The sequence below is a fragment of the Heliconius melpomene genome, chromosome 18 (assembly GCF_056956725.1).
Source record: "Heliconius melpomene rosina isolate 202511_hmr_F chromosome 18, ASM5695672v1, whole genome shotgun sequence".
NCBI lineage: Eukaryota > Metazoa > Arthropoda > Insecta > Lepidoptera > Nymphalidae > Heliconius > Heliconius melpomene.
The window spans coordinates 16,821,731-16,842,269 of NC_140406.1; the positions used below are offsets into that span (position 1 = coordinate 16,821,731).

At 35.9% G+C, this 20,539-nt stretch overlaps 1 protein-coding gene across 1 annotated transcript in view; it reads right to left on the reverse strand.

Moving 5' to 3' along the window:
- LOC146529745 (uncharacterized) overlaps positions 1-19,631 on the reverse strand; it is a 186,452-nt gene extending 166,821 nt beyond the window's left edge. The window contains exon 1 of the mRNA XM_085201398.1: positions 19,343-19,631. Within this exon, the coding sequence (XP_085057524.1) occupies positions 19,343-19,400 (58 nt within the window). The 5' untranslated portion in view covers positions 19,401-19,631. The remainder of the gene's footprint in view (positions 1-19,342) is intronic.
- Positions 19,632-20,539: the final 908 nt, after the last annotated feature.

Below are 20,539 nucleotides of genomic sequence, written 5' to 3' on the forward strand. Positions count from 1 at the left end.
TTTAGTTAATTGACAGCGTCTTTTTGGTACCACCGGATCTTATCGAATATTTTCATTTGTTTTTTTTTACTTATAGGTGAAGGCAGTATCTTAGCTGGATCTCTTTTTAACGTGCATTCTTCTATTGTGTAATATTGTCTTTTTTACCGTACATTCTCCTTTGTGTTTTTTCCATTCAACGTGACATTGGCGAAGTGATTAGTGCTGAATTGGCACTATATGGCCAGTGCTAGTGATTAGTCACTAGCACTGGCCATAAATAAAGAGCAACAACAACAATAACATATTTTCATTTGAAAACAAGGAATATAGCATTGTTTTTCTTTACTTCCACTTTCCTTACTTCGTTTAAAGTAGGATACCTAGAGAGTTTTAGTGTTCGAACATTTCTTTTTGTTTCTTGATAAATTAAAAATGGGAATGAAAACAATATAGTCTTTCCCTCGAGTCAAAATCTACATAATAATAAGTATATAATTAAGCATATGTTTGTTTGTATTTGTAAGTATTTTTAATCACTAAAGTTTCGCTTATATAAAGAGGTTTTGGCAAATGAAACGTCGCACGATCCGCTAACACTCGCGCCATCGAGACAAATCCAACAACGCGACGTATGATTCATCAAAAATTTAACCCTCCTTTTGAGCTTCGCCGCAGTCAAGTAAAAATGAAAAGAAAAAACATCTAGTATTTTAGAACCATAACTATCGTGTTTAGTTATCGAACTTTTGTCTACTCGTAGACAGGAGAATGTAAAAAAATCCTTGGCTTTATTCTTCTTAAAAAACTAGACCTTTCAAACCAGGGCTTAGTGGAATACTAATCGAAGTGTACGTCACTGTGCCTAATGCCCGGTGATAGATCACTGCGTGCCCTCGGACGTCTTGCACGTGTTAGGCTTATAGAATTAATGATAATTAAATAATAAATAATACATATATGGTTGTTATCATAAATAATGTTTGTAATTGACATTTGACACTTGTCATTGATTTGGCGTTTAAAATATCCATCTATGATTTGGTAGTTAAGTAATGGATTACTATAGAATTATGATTATATTTAATAGATTTATGAAGTAAATGGTAATTAAATAATAAATAATACATATATGATAATTAAAATAAATAATATTTTATAATTGATAATGGACACTTGTCTAGGATTTGTAGTTTGATACATCTGCCTATGATTTGCTGGCTGGTGATATAAAACAATGGAATTACGATAATATTTGACTTATAGGATTATTGAAAATGTATTATATATCCTCGGCGATCTTTATTATAAATGTTACAAGATTTATCATTATTATAATGTTCAGTGAATCAACTATTATTGTAATTGCAAATGTGGTACGTATAGTACAGGTAAGTTATATGTATTTATCAGTATAAATAGTTTATGAATTAGCCCAGTAGCTGGAGCAGTGAAAGGCGAGTGTTGTTATAACGTAAAGGGATCCCTTAAGCCTACAAATGTGGTTACAAATCCACGGCACTGCTCCAAGCTTCAGATCATTCAAAAGGTAACATAACGTTACTTATGGCTACCATCCGCTTCTGATGTTGGTTCGATACGACAATCCTATAATTCATTCAGACAATTATTCTAATTTATTTCTATTTATATTATCTACTATCATGATTCTAACACACGCAACGCTATACTTGAAGGTGGCTATTATTGATACTTGAAGATATACTCGTCCAAGCGTTAGATTTGATTAATAAAACTTATCTTTAAATATATAAAAAAGAGAAAAATAAACTGAACAATTCCTAACAGAGGGAAATGTAAATTCGTTTACTTTAATTTATATGTATTTATAACTTACTTTAGTAGCCACAGCTAAACATGTACACGTTAAATTTATTTATCAATTTAAGCCTACACAGCAACAGCAAGCAAAGCAGACGGAAGTAACCTTGTGGTCAAACACTCCGTTCCTGCCGCACCGCCCCAACTTTCGAGAATGTTCATTTTGTTACCAGAGTGAGAAAATTAAAATAAATCACTCTTCCAAGTGGGGACGGACGCTGTGGCTTCAACGTTCGATCTTTAATTAAAAGTCCACAAAACAAATATTTTAGGGCATTGTCTCGCCGTAGCGACGCGCGACGTAATTGCAACAAACGCTCACTTCGAGACATCTTTTACTAAGCAGACTACGAGCTCATACCTTTGAGCCACCTTGGGGATAATTAAAAATTAATAGACTATTTATGGATTTCGCGCTCAGATTATAGTTTTTTCTCGTTACTTTTCAGCTGCTATATTGGAAGGTAAGAGGTAGTCTCGTAAACTGGGCGGTGTCTACGGGGTGACTTGTAAGCGCGTGCAAACAAAATATGGTTTAGTGGTCAGAGCGCTGGGTGTGCGTTCGAGTCACGCAACATCAACATTATTATAGGCTTTCTACAAAAAAAAATTCTGTCCTTGTTGTGAAATAACGCTTTAAAATTGGAAATGTAGGTTTATTTTGTCACTTTTAATGTAATATGCATTAATCTGTAAAAACTACTGTCATGGACATTTCGATATATTAGTTGTCAAAGTAAGTACATCCGTCGTCGGTGAGGGACCTTTTTGCTTCCGATTACAGAAAATATTGTGGCGCGGAATGATGATTGCACTTAAGAATTGAAATTTCCTGCCGTTTTTTTCTTTAATGGAAGTTTCTAAACGGTAAAGCCAACGTTCCTTCACGAGCCACTCATATTTTAGCTAAGTAGGCAGAGACAAACATGATATAACTTGACTCATCTTGAAAGATCTTGTTAATATTAATATCAGTGGAGTATATTTTTTTACATTTAATATTTATTGTGAAGTTAGGCTAATTTGCCTTGTAGGTAGTAGTAGTAGTAGGGTGTAGTGCAGGGCTTAGTGCAGGGCGGTGACGTCATGGCCCGCTCGGACGTTTTCCGATACACTGACGTTATCACGACAAGTGGAGGACTCATGGAGTTTTTATCTGAAATTCCTTCGAAGTCGTAAATCTATCAGCGAGCCTCTTGACACCGACATCCAAATGTGCAAGTGTCTCTACTTACGTGGCTGGCTGGCTGGATTCTCATGATGCTTTTAAACGACATTCCTTCAAAGTCATAAAACTATCAACGGCCTCTTGACATCGGGCACTTGGTTTATATTTATTACCTTTTAAAAACAAATGTTAGAGTTGGTTGACTTAAGCATAGATATTATTTTGAAAATGATATTATTATTATAAAGCGAGAGTAATACAGATTGATAAATTAATAATTATCTCTAGTTGAAGCGGGCGAAGCCGCGAGAGGGTCTCTAGTACATAATATAGCTATAAACTAACGGGAAAGCCGACATATTCATATCAGAGCTTTTAATGACAAACTCTTGAAGTTTGCGAACTAAAGTACATATAATATATGTTTGTATGTATGTATGTATCTGTGCGCGTATATTAGAAATAGTTGATAGTGGTGACGACGGTTAGACAGCGGACCGCCGCGGCCGCGCGCTGCCGAGGTGAACATGAGAATCTAATTCATAGTTTGTTTTGTTCCAGGTAGTGGGTTCGATCCCCACGTGACGAAATGAATTGTTTAATAATTTCAGTTTATAGTTTCGCTGATATCAGTGTTATGTTTGTCACAGAGGCGCAGTAGGACGCAACGTTTACTCGCAACTGTATATAATACAACAATGTAGGATAAATCGTGACGCTAACCAAAAAATTAGGAAAACGCTATTATGAAAAAATAAAGAAAAACTATTGTCTTATTGTCTTTTTGCGATGGTTGTGCGTTCGAACGGTTCGAAGTGCGGTTTATAATTAAACGGCTTATAAAGTTACTTTTTCGGTTAAGTCGTTCAAAGTACTGTAAAGGGCAAAGGGTTCACTATTCGTAATAGATTTGTTACGAACTTCCCCTATTCACCAGGAAACTTCCTAATAATCCAAGATAATTTAAGTTTGAAATAAAACATTCCTTAACTGATTTTGGTTGAGATAACAGGCATTTTATGCTTATAATGTTTTTCGTGTAACTTTATGTTGTATCCCGCATATAGCAGTAGGCAGAGACAGTGGCGGAACTCAACGCCGCGTTTTGTCTTGTTCCTAGAGATTACATTTGTCAAGCTTAGTGTAGTTTAAGATGTGCACGTAATACAGCATACGATGTTTTTGGATAATTATATTCATAGTACGAGTATATTATCTTAACTAAGAATTTGAATACAAAACCAAACCATGTCGTATGTATTTGTATAAGTTATTATTTTTCTTCTAAAAAACGAAAATTTAAAGTTGACTAGAAGGAGAGTTGTATGAAATGTTATAGTAATCATAATATTGTTAGCGACCTCGTCTAACACCCTGGTAGACCCCTGGTAGACCCCTAGTAGACGTGGGTGACGATCGCGGGTACATGTCACTTATTACAATTACCTAACACCGCTTTCCGAATCATTTAGAAACATATACGCCCGATGTTAATAATGTATCTCCTATCTCCAGTTAACGTCAATCTTGGATTGTTCGACATGTCTATCCAATCTCTAACCTGCATGAGTGCATGCCGTCCTCCATCTCTGTCTATTTCAATCTATGGTTGCAATTTATGGATTAGGATTGATTATTAACATTGGGCGATAGACGATATGTGTTGCTATCTTTTTTTAAAATAAACGTTAACCGCTTTAGATTTCTAACAATATGATATTAAATATTATGTACTTGCCAAATAAAACATTATTAAAAATATTTTAAAAATTCCATAACATTGTTAAAACAACACCTCCGAATTCCTTGTTATAGTAACAAGAGAAGGTGTGAGGATGCGGTACTTAATATTGAATCGGGCGGAAATTGGGGAACGGAGTGTTTTAATATTATATTCCCTCTGCCTACCGCGCCCTAGGGGAGGTAAAGGATGAAGCTATATCTAGTATCTCATCTCACTATAATTTCTATTCAAGTACAAAACAAAAAAGAACAAAATTAAAATTGAAACCTCAACAAATATCGATAAACTCTAAAACGGAGTTTATAATATCTAAATTATTCAAATTATTTTAATCGACACTTGAAGCCGGCGCTTTAGTGAATTAACGTTTATGCTCTAACGGTTATGCTGTAAAGGTTATCCCGTTATCATGTTAATGTGGCCATTACTGGTAATGGAGGAGAGTCGGAGAGAAACGGGAGGAAAGACGTAAAGGGAGGGGATGTAGAGAGGGTTAATTCATTGCTTGTCTTCTTAATTCGGCGTTTAGAGGGTCGTGAGTCTCGAGGGTTGTCGAATTAGGTTAGTTATTAGCAGAGTGTTATAATTAGTTTGATGATTACTTTGGCTTACTTTTGTTTCTGTATCTACATTCATATATCTCTGAGTCTGTGTGTCTCATCAAGCATCTCCTATCAAGGCCAGCTGTGTGTGAGCACGGACTACTGCAGACTGTTCGAAACGTCGAGTTTCCAAAAATGCATAATACTCAATATACGCGATTAATTCCGTTAAATACTTTCCTTTAAAATTAATTTTTAACAAAAACAAAAACCGACTTCTAACAACGAACTAAAAAGTGAAAAATAATTATATAAAGATTTTATAATTTTGAAGTCGGTGCCAAGTAAAACAAACAGGCTTAGTAATTAGATATTGTAGTGAGGGTGTTGTAGCATTAGTTTGACACCGACTTCAAAATTATAAAATCTTTATATAATTATTTTTCACTTTTTAGTTCGTTGTTAGAAGTCGGTTTTTGTTTTTGTTAAAAATTAATTTATTTTACGATTTTTAGTGATGGGTAGATCTTAAAATGATGCTTCTTAAACGAGTGGTGATGGTGGTGGTAGTGGTTGTCAACGAGTGGTTGTGGTTGTCCTATGTAAAACTTCATTTAATTAGCTATTATTTTTGTGCAAAGTTACATTTTGGTATATTGACAAGAACAAACATAAAAAGTATTCGGGTGAATTCGGAATCTCCCTTTTTTGAAGTTGGTTGAAAATGAGAACATCCTCTTTTTTGAGATTGGTTGAAAAGAAATGCAACGATCAGGAATCTCACTTCTGACATCAATTTAAAAAGTTTTTGCTTGTAACTATTACAGTATAATTAATTTTTGACCAAAAAAAACAAACTTTCTCAATTTTCTCCGGATTCCATAATCGAAACCTAACCAAACTTTCACCAAATTATCCTTGAAGTGTATCCTTTCAAATAAAAAAAGAATCATCAAAATCGGTTGGCGCGACATTGAGTTATTCGGCTATTAGTCGCGCACATGCATAATGCAAATTTAAGACTTATGTGATTTTCTCAAGGATACCATTGTCAGACATGGACCAAAAAAAAATGGGACCATTCGGGAAGCTATACCTTTCAAATAAAAAAAAAATTATCCAAATCGGTCCACCCAGTTAAAAGTTAGGAGGTAACAAACATAAAAAAATAAAATAAAAATAAAAAAAAAATACAGTCGAATTGATAACCTCCTTTTCTTACAGAAGTCGGTTAAAAATGTGTAATAATCGCGCAATTCAAATATTTTATTATATATCTCTATTAAAAAAATATAAAGTTTGCGGAATTACTTAGATTGCGCTTTTTTTCAAGCTAATGCTACAACGACCTCACTACAATATCTAATTACTAAGCCTGTTTGTTTTACTTGGCACCGACTTCACAATTATAAAATCTTTATATAATTATTTTTCACTTTTTAGTTCGTTGTTAGAAGTCGGTTTTTCTTTTTGTTAAAAATTAATCATCAATTCAAACACGGATTAAACACAGATCGAGCATAGCTATTAACTTGACGACTATCGCGAGCACTGGTAATCTAATAACAATATAAATAAATTTTATTTAAATTAATAATAAAGCTTGTAATTTTTTATTTTCAATAAAAATATTTGAATTTACTATGGACTAATTGACTAACTAAAATGAGAAATCATAATCATAATCATAAAGAATATTAAAAAAAAACTACTGTTACATTATTCTGTTCTCCACTTTTTATTATTTAGACATAACCCGGATATTAAGACATCACCCGGCAAGCTTAAGACATGCCTTAAATAAATTAAAACCATACCTACCACTACGACGACTATGACGTCGATATGTAGTCAGTAGTTCAGTATTCTCCAGATTTTGACTCTCTCTCTCTCTCTAACTGTAGCTGAAAATATCTCATGTGTATACGTAAAGAAGTTCTGTAACCTCCTAGCGGAGCAGTTATCCCTGCACACCTCGTCGCCCGTCCACGGTCTGCAACCTGGGGCGTCCTCATGCTTTAACCTTGCACTTAGGAATCTTCCCGAATTCCATACAAAAGAGTTTTCAATACAACAAAGAACAACTTATTATATTTTAACGCAACCTTTACAACGAGACGTGAAATGATAACAGTTTTAAACTTAATGGAAGCTTTTAGTCCGCAACGGGCGAGTTCGTGTAATAAAAACAAACTCTACAAATATACCCGACTCTATTTTATAACGCACTTAATTCCAGCGGTTTTGGAATTTGCCCCCCGGAGTGCTCCTCCGACCGAAGATGCCCTCTAATTAAAACGTCCTAATCGAAAATATTAATTACCGATTAATTGGGAACGGGTTGTTTGGATTTTCAACTTAAATTGAACAGAATATTAAAGCTCAATTTCAAAGCAACCCCGGCCCAACTGTAATAATCATTCGGGTTAATTTGTAGACTTTCGAGAATTTATTGAAACACGTAATTAAGCGGTTTTAAAATATTTGCGTAATGTTCAAGTTTAGAAACGTGCGAGTACGAGCGAGTAGACGCAGGTTTTTTTAAAGGAAACCCTGTTAAAATTAATATTGAATATTTAAGCGAAAATATCAGCTAAGTGTCCGCTCGAGGCTTTGTCTGCATAAAACAACCGCTCAGTTATTCCCAGTTCCTATCTAATTTTGTGTATTATACGTTATGAGTCTTCCTTTTTATCATTTTATCTTTTAGCAAAATTACAATATATGGTGTAGTTGATATGTTGCTTGGTTGTTCACTCTATGGCAGGCTCTGGCATCAAGACAAAAGCTCGGCTTTGAGTTCCACCACTCAACACGCAACGCACTTGTTCCGTGCCTTTCCTGGACCAGTTAAATAAGAGGCACAGTTGGACCAATCTTACTTATACAGAGGTGAACTCCGTCTGATATTACTTTGCTCTTCAAAGTTCTGAACTGCAGACTTCATTAGATTCCATCGAATAGTTCCTCCGCTATGCGATAATACACTGGACTAGTTATTATAACATTATAAACTGCTTTCAAGCGTAACTCACTGTACGTGTGTAGTTTGAATGTTATATTATTTAAATTTAAATTGAAAAAGCGGGAAAACAAAAAACTTGTTTTTCTTGAATTAAATTAAACTTAAGCTTAAATTGAATACGTCATGATGTTGCTAATGAAAAATGTCTGACGAGACGCCATACTTGAGGGTTTTATTTGCAATGATTCATCATTCATGTGAGATGTGTGTGTAAATAATACACACTACTCTAAATTTCCTTCCACGTCAAGAATCTTAACATACCGTAATATAATCAAACCCGCTAATACCGCCATAATTTGTACATCTCTTTGTCTCTTTAATTGATCGGGGTTCCCAGGGGGATTCCCCGTTCCCCCTGGCCCCGTCGACTCCTCTCATTCGCTAAAAGCTTAACTAATAGCCGTCTTATCTGGGATGTTTACAAGTTTCGCATTTATCTGCAATTAAGTCTGAACTGTTAATGTATTACAGCTTAAAATATTAAGTACCCGACTCTATTCCTAAGTACTTACACGATTTTCTTGAAGGCGTAACAAGTTAGTAAGCTACGCAATGGATACAGTGCATGACGTTACTTATCTTGAATCGAGTTACATCCTACTATATACCTAATTAAATATCAATTATTGAGAAAAAAAGTGATATTTTTAAAGTATAATCAAACCACCACTATCGCTGTGCCACTGCGTCACCCACCATCACCATTCGATCAGCACGCAAGCTCATGGAGAGATTTAGTATTTGGGTGGCACGCCTCACGCCTCACGCCTCACGCGTCACTGCTCGATCGTTAAAGGCCTCACTAATTGCGACCTCATCTCCGCTAAATCGTTCGCTTGAGTAACGACATTCTTATTTAGTACTGCTCGTTGTTTCGGCAAATCAAGACATTTGTTATCCTTATCGAGATGAGCGCCTGGGGCCTCCTTGTCTGGATATTTGCAGAGTTCAAATTAGACATTACGGACTAGACTTACGTGTTGGACATAAGTACGTACATAATAAGTTAGAGATAGGAAACATGATGATATTGATATAAGTAGTATATCGCTCGCCACTCGCCACTCGCCGTCGACTGCATTGCGGAGGAACGTTTAAATTTTCTTCGAAGTTTTGTCACATTTTTTCCAGTGTTTCCAGTCGCGCGGAGCGCGGGATGAATTGTAAATGCAATTTATGCACTTGAAAGTCCGAGGTGTTTCCGCATTCCGCACGTCTCGATGAGACCATCGGTGGAAACTTTATACAGTTCTAGTATCGCATTATCTATACTAATATAATAAAGCGGAAGAGTTTTTTTGTTTGTTTGTTTGTTTGTTTGAATGCTAAGATATCAGGATCTACTGGTCCGATTTACTTTGTTTTTGTTTTGTATGAAAGCGGCATTCTTCAGAAGTGCTATAGGCTATATAACATTACATTACACATATAAACTAATATATTTTAAAGTACTTTCTTATTTGACATGCAATTTATTCTGCCATGTTAATAACAACCGTCGCGTCGCTACGCAACCGTTACCGCGACATTTTGATATTCATCCTTATGAAAATAAATATAATAGTCACTTTTAGCATTTTATCTAGATTGAAATTATAGTTTACTGTATAACATTGTAATAAATAATTAAGGAGATGTCAATGACCTAGCCTTCGGGCGGCATAGTATGAGTATGACCAACGCGAAAATATTCTTATAGTTCAAGCAGGCGTAGCCGCGTCCGGGTCCACTAGTTATTTATATAATTTGTTCTAATTGCTGTTTGTATGACGAATATATTCCATTTGTTGATATTTCAGTACGTAATCATGTAAAGATCATAGAAATATATTATAATCGCTCATATCCTTTTACTTTGTTTTTATCAATCATTGTTATGTAGAAGATAAATTATATACCGTTAAGTAAGGTAAGTGTAAGTACTGTCACGTTCACAGGCGCTGTGCGTCCCTCGTGTCCTTCACTGGATATGAGAATAACAACAGCGCATGTAGCAATGTTTATCCACGAATACGGAATAAAGTTAAACAACAAATGTCAACTTTTGTTTGAATAAATTTTTCAAATTTATCCCAAAATCTGTTGGACTAAAATTTAAATTAAAATGTTTTAATAAAGATTAAATTAAAATGAGACCAGTCGTGGCGCAGTGGTTCGATTTCCACTCGTAGAAATGAAATATTTATAAAAATTTGTATTTTCATATCTCCTCGCCATACGCTCTGCGATCGAGCCTCGCCTTAAGTCCCGCCACTCAACAGGTAATACCTCCAGAATTCGGCAAAAAGTGGGGAACAATGTTCCCTAGGTCTACCTTGCTGTGTGCAGGATACAAAGTGAAGCTGATTTAATAAGATTTTTACTAAATTGCTAGCATTTATTTAGTGAAAAAGCTCTCCTTTTAAAGGTTCCGTACTTCAAAAGGAAAAAAACGATACCCTTATAGTCACTTTGTTGTCCGTCCGTCTGTGACAGATCATTTTTTGCAGGAAATGGAGATATCAAGCTGAAATTTTTTATCAAATACTAAGGTCTACTGTGTCTTGGATGTGTAATGTTAAATAAACCAAACTTCTAAGTCAACGGAACCAAATTATATTATGCAGCTAATGCTGCAAGCTTCCGCAAGGGAATCAAAACCTTCCGGGTCACTCAAAAACTTCCCGTGAACTCAGAATCTTGAAATTTGGTACGATGCAATTTCTTATAGCACAGATAGAGGAAAAATTGCGGAAAATAAAAATATAAAATTGTGTTTCAAAGAAAAAAAACATTACAAACTTATATTTGTAGTCCATTGCATACAAAATGAGTTCATATATCAGCATAATTAAGTTTGTCAATTTAAGTAAGTTGTTAACTCGTCTTGTTAACCTTCAATCCAAGTTGGTAGGAAGGGATGTCAGTCAAATTTATTAAATGTATGGAATGGAAAAAACAATAATTGCGCAGTCGTGGAGCAGTGGGATAGCGTTTAAATGTGAACGCGGTTGTTATCGGTTATTCCCCGCAGGCAAAAGGAATTATTTACTTTTCTACCCTGATAATATTATATGCGGCGTTAGCTTCCGCCAAATATTTTAAAATCGATTTTTGCTTACCCTATTGTGAGGAATAAGTGTGAAGTAAAATAATTGTTTTAATAAAAGGTCAAGCACTTAGAAAAAAATTGTTACAAATATAGTAGGTTGTGTTTCTTTTAAGCCTATTTTGATTACTTTTGCTCCATCAGCTCGGAATTTTGTAAAACTTCAATTAAACTTGGAGTTATTACATTTAGAAACCTGCACCATTTCCCTTAAGACCATTGAACGATCCGCTCACCAGGTCACTAGATGATAGAAGTAAATATGGAAAACGGCTCGTAGCAACCCAAAACGTTGAGGCAAGAATAAACAAATTAAACCGCTAACAAAACCATTTGATGTCAATATTATACCCATTTTATGAGATTCGTTTGCCGAATAAATGTAATGAATTGACGTATCGTATCGTCACGCCGTCACGCCGTCACGCCGGGCCGAGGGCCCTTCACTGGAGAGCAGCTTTGTTTGTACAGCCCTCGACAACCCAAGAATTCCTACAAAGCAGATTCCGAATGTAGTATTAGACCCTTTTTACGGTGTATTTGTATTTAATTATTTGTTACTTTGCTTTGCCCGGCGTGTCCTCGAGCCGGCGCTTGCGAATATTTGAAACGAATTGAAGGAGATCGGATGGAGATTGTGATGGAAGTTACTAGTTTGACTACTTTGGAGGTAAATATTGATGAAGAGACGTTTGCAGCGGATACGGTGGTAAGCTAACGCTACCTAATAGGAGGACCACGTGACCATGTGGGTGTCGTCCGGAGGACCGCCCGGACGGAGCAGGGCAAGCGACATCGCGTTAAGTGGAGGAATTCAACGCCACACTATAGCTTCAGCGTGTGGATCGCTCCACAACCTTCATTGCGCCACGAAGGTCTCACGGCTCTCACTCTCTACTTATTATCCGTTCATCTAATTGTATATTTACTTATTTATTTTACAATACCGTCTAGTGCAAAGAAAGCTCCGAGTAAATTAATAACGACAGTATAAATTCATTATCATGCCCAGACACTGATTAATTTAGCTCCAATAACATTACAAAGGGAAGTCTTGTTAGACCTGGTGCTACTTTAGCGGCGAAGGAAAATTACCAGAATGTTCGAAACAATTAGAGTTTTAGATGAAGAAGGGGACGGTTCTGAGTTAGACATTATGTGTGTGCAGTAACTATATCAAATTATTATTATTTTTTTCATGTCTAGTAGGTATCAATAGACTGTAATCTCATTCCCGTGGACCATAAAACGCAAAATAGTATTTTTTTTGTTCCCATGGCAATCTCGAGAAAACCTCTTAGTATTCACTACATTTAGCAAGAAACTTTATTTTTTACTTTTCACTAAACGCCTGAAGTCGGAACTTAATGTTATTTTTATTTATTTAATTTAATATTTTGTTCGTCGTTCTACAAAGAAAATATTTCTATCAATACAAATGTAATCCTTGAAAAACTGTAACATTCATGTGACACTGACAGCACACAAACAACCGTAAATAAATATGTGCATGACGGGGAATAATATTATTTACACTAAATTCGTTATATTAGTCGATAAGCACATGCTCGTACACCCTCAGTCCTCGACAGCAGTAGTACAGCAGGACAGGAGCCTCCCTGCCTCCACTTACACAGTGTAGCGATCGGTGTCACGTAAAATATTAATATATCTTTATTCCTTAATATACTTTCAATATATCTTGTAACGGAAAGCTCAGGAGGAGAGGAAGATCCTCGCATTTTCCATCACAATAGAATAACTAAGACTCAGAGGCAATATTCACTGTGTGAGGGGAGAGGGGGGAGGGGGGAGGGGAGAGGGAGCTGTCGCTATGACCCACTGAAGCGGACCATATTTGTGACGATACGTGAATTTTCCATACAAAATTAATAATAGAGTAAAGCTTTATACTTTATCCCGCACATGAGGGAGTAGGCAAAGGGGACCTCGTCCTAGTGTTAAGACACTTTATTAATTCCCTACTTTCCGCCCAATTTTCGTTGTCTTGTTATCAAAGCGAAGAAATTTAGAAAAATCTTCAAGTAGGACTTGAACTCATAACCGTTGCTCTTACAATCAGACGTACCTACCTTACCTCCTGCTGCGCCGACATTGTATCTCATAGTCATTTTATGACTGGTTACTGAATCCTACTGCAATGTAGCGCGGAGACTCCACCAAATAAAAGTTCCTATTGTTAGAAAAATCGAACTACTTTTGCTACAGTTTGATTAACTTGGTTAGATTCATTGGATAACTCAATATTAGATAAGAACGTGAAAAATACATACATCAGAGGAGTTTGAAGGTGCTTCTCGAAGTGGAAGTGGGGGACGTCCTCCGGGGCGCGGGTCGGAAATCCGGCGTCTAATAAAAACCCTGTTTATCGAATTGCCGCCGCCGAGAGGCGCGAGTCAAGGGAGATGTGTGTCCGAATGTAAAAGGACGATCTTACTTCCTGAGTGCGGGGTCGGTGCTTGTGCAAGGTAAGCTCGTCGACAGATTTACTTTTTTTTTTTTTTTTTATTTTAGAAACTACATCCACGGGCGCATAGTTGCCCGTGCCTTTTTTTATTTTATGAAAGTTCTTTTAATGTGGCGTACTTTTTTTTTTGAAATTATTATTATTATTATTATTTTTTTTTTTACATATATTATTATAGTATTTTGTATAATTATTATAGTCTTTTGTATAATTATTATGTATATAGGTGTGGAATTTTAGATTTGGCCTGGCTTATGCAGAACGCCTTCCTTAAGTTTTTGGATCAGTGCCTCTATCACCCTATCGTCTCTTTGTGACATTGCCCCTTTTAGGTTCGCCTCCACCACCTCCGTAAATGAAGCGCCCACCGCTCGGCTGATGAAGTTGCCTATTGCGTCACCGCCATCGTCAGAGTTGCAGTCATTTTTTATGACCGGGAGCGTGGCGTCTCCTGTAATCCGGCTTCTCGGAGGTCGGGCTCGGAGGATGGTCTGAGGCCGGGAGTCCTGGCGCTGCGTGGTCCACGTTGACTGGACGTCCACACTAAGCCTGGTGTTAATATGGACCACCCGGAGGAGTCCGGGAGGTGCAGGTTTCACTGAGGAGGGGCGCACCGGACAGATTTACTTAGTTGCAGTCATTTTTTATTGGTTTACGAATATTTTTGAAGGATTTGTAACTACTACGTGCTACCTACCCGCCCTCGGCAGGGTAGGTAGAGGGAGCATAGTGCTAAGACACTCCGTTCCCCACGATCAAATGACCTATATTTGTTTTATAGTTTATTATGTAAAAACTAAATAATTTATAATTACTTTGTAACTGTCGAGTAACTTTAAATTGACATCACAATATTCTGTTTGTTAGTTCATTGTCATCTCGACGAATGTTGATAAGCTGTCGAATGTCGAATGATCATATCAAATATTACAATAATTATACTTATTGTAATTACGTTACATATATATTGAAGGGGGGCCGCGGGGGCCGCGGGGGGAGCAATGACACACAATAATAAAATATAATACTATATTTTTATCTGAACATAATTATGAAAGGTGACCGCCTCCCCGCGCCCCCCCGCGACCTCTCAGCTCTGAGCAACATTAACCTCTGGAGCATGTATCGGCGGGTACTAATTACCTCACTAAATACATAATCTGTAGTGACATTTAAGCGTGACAACTGTGGGTTCGATGCCCACTCGTAGAAATTAATCATTTTTCATAATTTCCCCGCTGTGGTTTCCGCACCCCCCGCCCTGTCCACGTGTCGGACCATACATAGGAAAACCAATATTACTACTTTAAATAATATAATATCAAATTTACTTTTTTGTCCAAATTTATAATAAAGTTATATTTTTTGGAGCGTGGTGTGTAGTCACTCAACACACAACTCACCAGAGCTGGCCGGAAAGTGGCGGACGCAGTGTACACCGCCATCCACACAGGACGCATCCAGGGGACGGGGGACGGGGGACTAGTGACTCATTTCCTCGAGTGGGAATTGAACTCCCTCCCACCCTTAAAGTGAAATGCCACATTCGGCCTCGGCGATTTTGCTTTTGACGGCTTTTATTCAATAAACGATATTTTCTATGAAGTGTTCAAATAAAAGCGAACTGAAAACGTTATTCTAAAACGTCGCTTTGAAACATTTTCAGTTAAATATTTTTATTACATTCTGTTTCTGTAAATTTGTTTATTTTGTTTGATATTTGGAAATTTGGTAAGCGTTTTATTAATTTTATGCGAACTCGAGCTCGCCGGAGGGCGTCGTGTGAAAGGTATGATCTTTGTTTCTATTTACCTCTATACTCTCTATATACTCTCTGTACAGGAGGGAGGAATGACTTGGAAATGTTTAAATTGTAATTTTACCTTTGTGGAATTGATGTAAAAGCGCATAAGTGCGCAGTGGTCAACGCTTCGGTTATAGACTCTAATCTCCACCCACCGCATCTGCTTATCTATACTAATATAATAAAGCGGAAGAGTTTGTTTGTTTGTTTGAACGCTAAGATCTCTGGATATACTGGTCCGATTTTCATTGTTTTTGTTTTGTATGAAAGCTGCATTCTTCAGAAGTGCTATAGGCTATATAACATTACATTACACGTATATACTAATATATTTTAAAGTACTTTCTAATTTGACATGCAATTTATTCTGCCATGTTAATAACAACCGTCGCGTCGCTACGCAACCGTTACCGCGACATTTTGATATTCATCCTTATGAAAATAAATATAATAGTCACTTTTAGCATTTTATCTAGATTGAAATTATAGTTTACTGTATAACATACTAATAAATAATTAAGGAGATGTCACTGATTCCAAATGACCTAGCCACCTAGCGGGCGGCACAGTATGACCGACGCGAACGGGCAGATGACGTTGACGGTTTTATAAATTTTCATACATTTTCAAACTATTGTAAATGTTTAAGTAATTATTTGCTGTTTATAATTAATTTAAGCTACACTTTGGTTCTCTTCTTATTTTATTTGATATTGCCCGCTAAAATTATCCTGCTTAATAGAGAGAAATGTTTAGTTATTTCGTAGAGTCGATATCTATGTACGCACGCACGGAAAACTTTAGGTACTTTTTCTAATATTAAGAATATCTATCCTTTAGTTACTTTTAATCCTTTTGTTGGTTAATTTCAATAACTCAGATAATTTTTTCTAATAATGTGTATCTACTTAATATTCTTTTTGATTATTTAAGCTTATATTTACTTACTAATTCTATTGAAAATTGAAAATAATTTAATGAATATATTTAATAAATATTCTTATAGTTGAAGCAGGCGTAGCCGCGTCCGGGTCCACTAGTTTTAATATAATAATAGAACACAAATCGCTTCAAGTAACTGCTCTTATTATATTGCTCGTGTCAGGTTAAAAGATATTCGTTTAGATTTGTGGCTTCAGAAATGGAGAACCTATATTGATGGAACTTCACCTGTTTCATAATTTAGAGTTATTTACCTGATATCAAACAAAAAGAATCATTTCTAAATGATTTTTAGTTTCGAAAAAATTGTGGACAAACAACGTATCACTACTTATATACTTCCACTTACACGCACTACCACGCATTTAAGATTAGTGACCTCGATCACTCACTCACTCACTCATGTGACGTAAACATTCTTCTTTACATAATAGTAATAGAATAAACATTTATTTTAACTCAATGATTTATTTTTAAAGTAAATAATAGAGACACACCGACAGACTGACAGACGACCACCGGAGCGAACCTCTTAAATTTGGCGGTGCGCGGGGAGCGGAGTGTCTTAACACTAGGTTCCCTCTGCGATGCTGATTTATTACGCCTAATCTTGTATTGTTCGACATGTCTATCCAATCACTAACCTGCATGCCGTCCTCCATCTCTGTCTATTTCAATCTATGGTTGCTATTAATGGATTAGGATCGATTATTAACATCGGGCGTTAATTTGTTTTGATTTAGTATTTTCATTTCTCCGCTTTGGTAACAAGGCAATGCGTGGCTTTGGGTTTAGAGATATAAATATGAAAAACAAATCAATTTCCCAAAACATTTAAATTATGATTTATTTAATGCGGTATGCAAACTAAGATAATTAATCCATTTTAGGGTTTTGTATCTCAAAAGGAAAAAACGGAACCCTTATAGGGCCACCTTCTTGTCCGTCTGTGAAGACCATTATACTTCTGATATCAAATATTCAGGATTACAGGTTTTTGCAGAACAGAAATTAAACTTCTAATACAACGCTATAAAAGATATGAGCATTTATACATCTTTTTTGCTTCAGTATATTTACCGCTTATAGTAGGTAGTACTTCCCGTAGACTTGAGTTAATTTTATTCGTCGCATCATCAAAACCTATGAGGTATTTGCCAATCACAATCCTAAAATTGGTGCAGACTCCTCTGTTAACGAGACCGACTCGCGCTTAGACGGTTTTTCTTAAATACACTTAAATAAACATTTGTATATTTCAAGTGGGCGTAGCCGCACGGGGGCCGCTAGTATAAAATAAATAGCTGAATTTTCTTAAAAGTTCTCATAGACGATTTATTGAATACGATAATATTCTTTATTTTTTTTTTTTATATTTTCTGACATAAATAAATATTTAAATGAATTATTTTTTTTTCTCTAAACTCAATAGCGAGACTCGCCTTCAAGTAACAATGTTCGAACGGACAGTGAACCATTCATTTAAACCACAATTAAATGCTGCTCCGTAAAGTAAATAAGTAAGTAATCTATCCTAGAAGAAACATATTGACGTATGTTCACATTTTGTGTGTTATACTTTTAGTATTGCTTTTAAGTAAATTTGTTAAAAAAATACACAAAAATAAACAATTATATTTATTGTAGAAGTTGTAACGACTCCAGTGGAATGTAATAGTATCCGCTTCCCTATATTTATGAACACAAACCAAATATTGTATAGTTTGCATCCGACTTCGTACACAGGTAGGTTAGCTTCAACGGCTAGTACGTACGCGGCGAGTGTGTAGTACTATGTACGAGTATGTGTGGATGGTAACGAAACGCGCTTACCGAAGCTGTTCCCGAGTTGTGGCCAACTTTATAATTAGCTTTAGGCAGGTAGTACGACGAGTATAACGAAATATACGACTTTAGTTGCTAGCTCGCCGCGCCCTGGCTCCGCTCAGCCTGCCTCTGAACCTTCCGACGGATCCTTCATTGCCTTACTGAATAATGGAAGCCAGTTCGCGGGCTTCGCCTGTACGTCTACTCTATAGTATATATATATATATATATTATAATAAATATTAATAGCACTAAAGGGCTTCACTGTTTAATTTTTAATTGAAACTATTTTAACTGAAGTTAATAATATGAGTTTATGATTTTTATATAAAACTTATAAATGTATGAAAAAAGACACGCTTGATTTATGAAAATTGTAAACCTAAACAATTAGTAGAAACTGGAAACGTACACCAAATACAATATAGGAGACATGCGCCTTCAGTGCACCTCCGCTCCGTGGCCTGCAGCGCAGCGCCGGGAAACAATTCTATTGGTTTGATTCTACCTCACAGAGTAACACTTATCTAATATTTAATACTTTTATTTATTATTTAATAATTTATTATCAATTAATTGATTTTAAAAACAAGATCATTTGAATAAAAAGCTATAGCATATATAATATGTTTTTATATTTTTAAATTAGTATTCCACACTTAGGGAACCAAAAATAAAATTAAAATTAGTATTTATGTAGAAACTACGATAGTTTGAGTGACACATAACTAAACAGGAAACTTAGCAAATTGTCATGCACCTAATTGCGACATAATTCGCACTCTTTAATTAAATTACTAAAAGAGATATCTCACAAAAATAACGAAGAGAAAAGTTTCAATAAAAAAAATTGTAGTCATCGCGAAGTCGAATAATTTATAAACACTCACCGTCGAGGAGGAACAGCAGGCGAAAGATGAGGTGACAAATCCTTTTCATCTTAATCATTTAATTAACTCCTTCTAATTAACTTTGGAAGTATTTTGTTCTTTGGATAACACTTTGCAACAGTGAGCACAAATAACACAAACACGAATGTTATTATGATTTCGACAATAATGTTTTTTCTATAATAAAACTACGCAAGTGTCACGTCGCCGTGACGGCGGCGGGCGCGTGTCAGCTGCGGCACGTCCGGGCGCGGCGCGGGCTCGCGTAGCACTGGCGGCGCGCGGAGCCGCTCTGCTCTACTCGCGCCGCCAGTGCTACATTTATATCACTTTGTTCTATAAAAATCTTGTCGCTTACTAGTTATTTTGTTGTCTGAAACGTTAAAAAATCTCGTTAAATCTATATATATTTTTTATTTTATTTACATTACAATCTGAGAGAGACAGACACTTTAATAAATTAATTTGTCAGTCGATGTGCCTGCACAGGGTCACAAGCGTCACAGTAAACGCAAGGACAACTGTTGTCGGTGTTCTCCGATCATTGGTCGCGGACTTGTCACGACGTGTCTGCGACGTGTTTAGTTAGGTAACGAGTGACGTCATACAACTGTCGTAGTGTATAGAACATATTAATAGTTTTGTGTATACTTAAATATTTATATATACATAGGTAAATAGTTACATAGGTAGGATTATTAACCGATTCAGCTGTTACAGATTAGTTTTTTATGTAATAGTTTCGTTATAGTTTACCGAATGAATCGCATTTTGAGATAAAAATAACGTTCGTATAGTAAAATTTATTATTAACTATTGTTTATCACAGGAGTCTACAGCTAAATAACACATTTATATACACCGAGTGTTTGTAAATAATTATTGGGGGAATTTTTGTCGTAATGACTTGCTTATGTGAATTTCGTCAAACTTATTGTGTTTTTCGATATTCTGAATTATATTCTGATATTTCGAATTTTGTAATAGTCAATAACTAAGTACTGTATTATTTTATACATAGTGAGATAGATATTTTTATGTTCTTTTATGTTATATATTAGTTGTAAAAACATCCGATTGTTAATAATTAAAATAAAAGGAAAAATGTATCGGAATCATAGTGAAAATTTTGTATAAATAAAGGTAAAACGGGTCGGTGGCTCGCGGCTCGCTTTACGGTATAACTCCGCGTCGGCC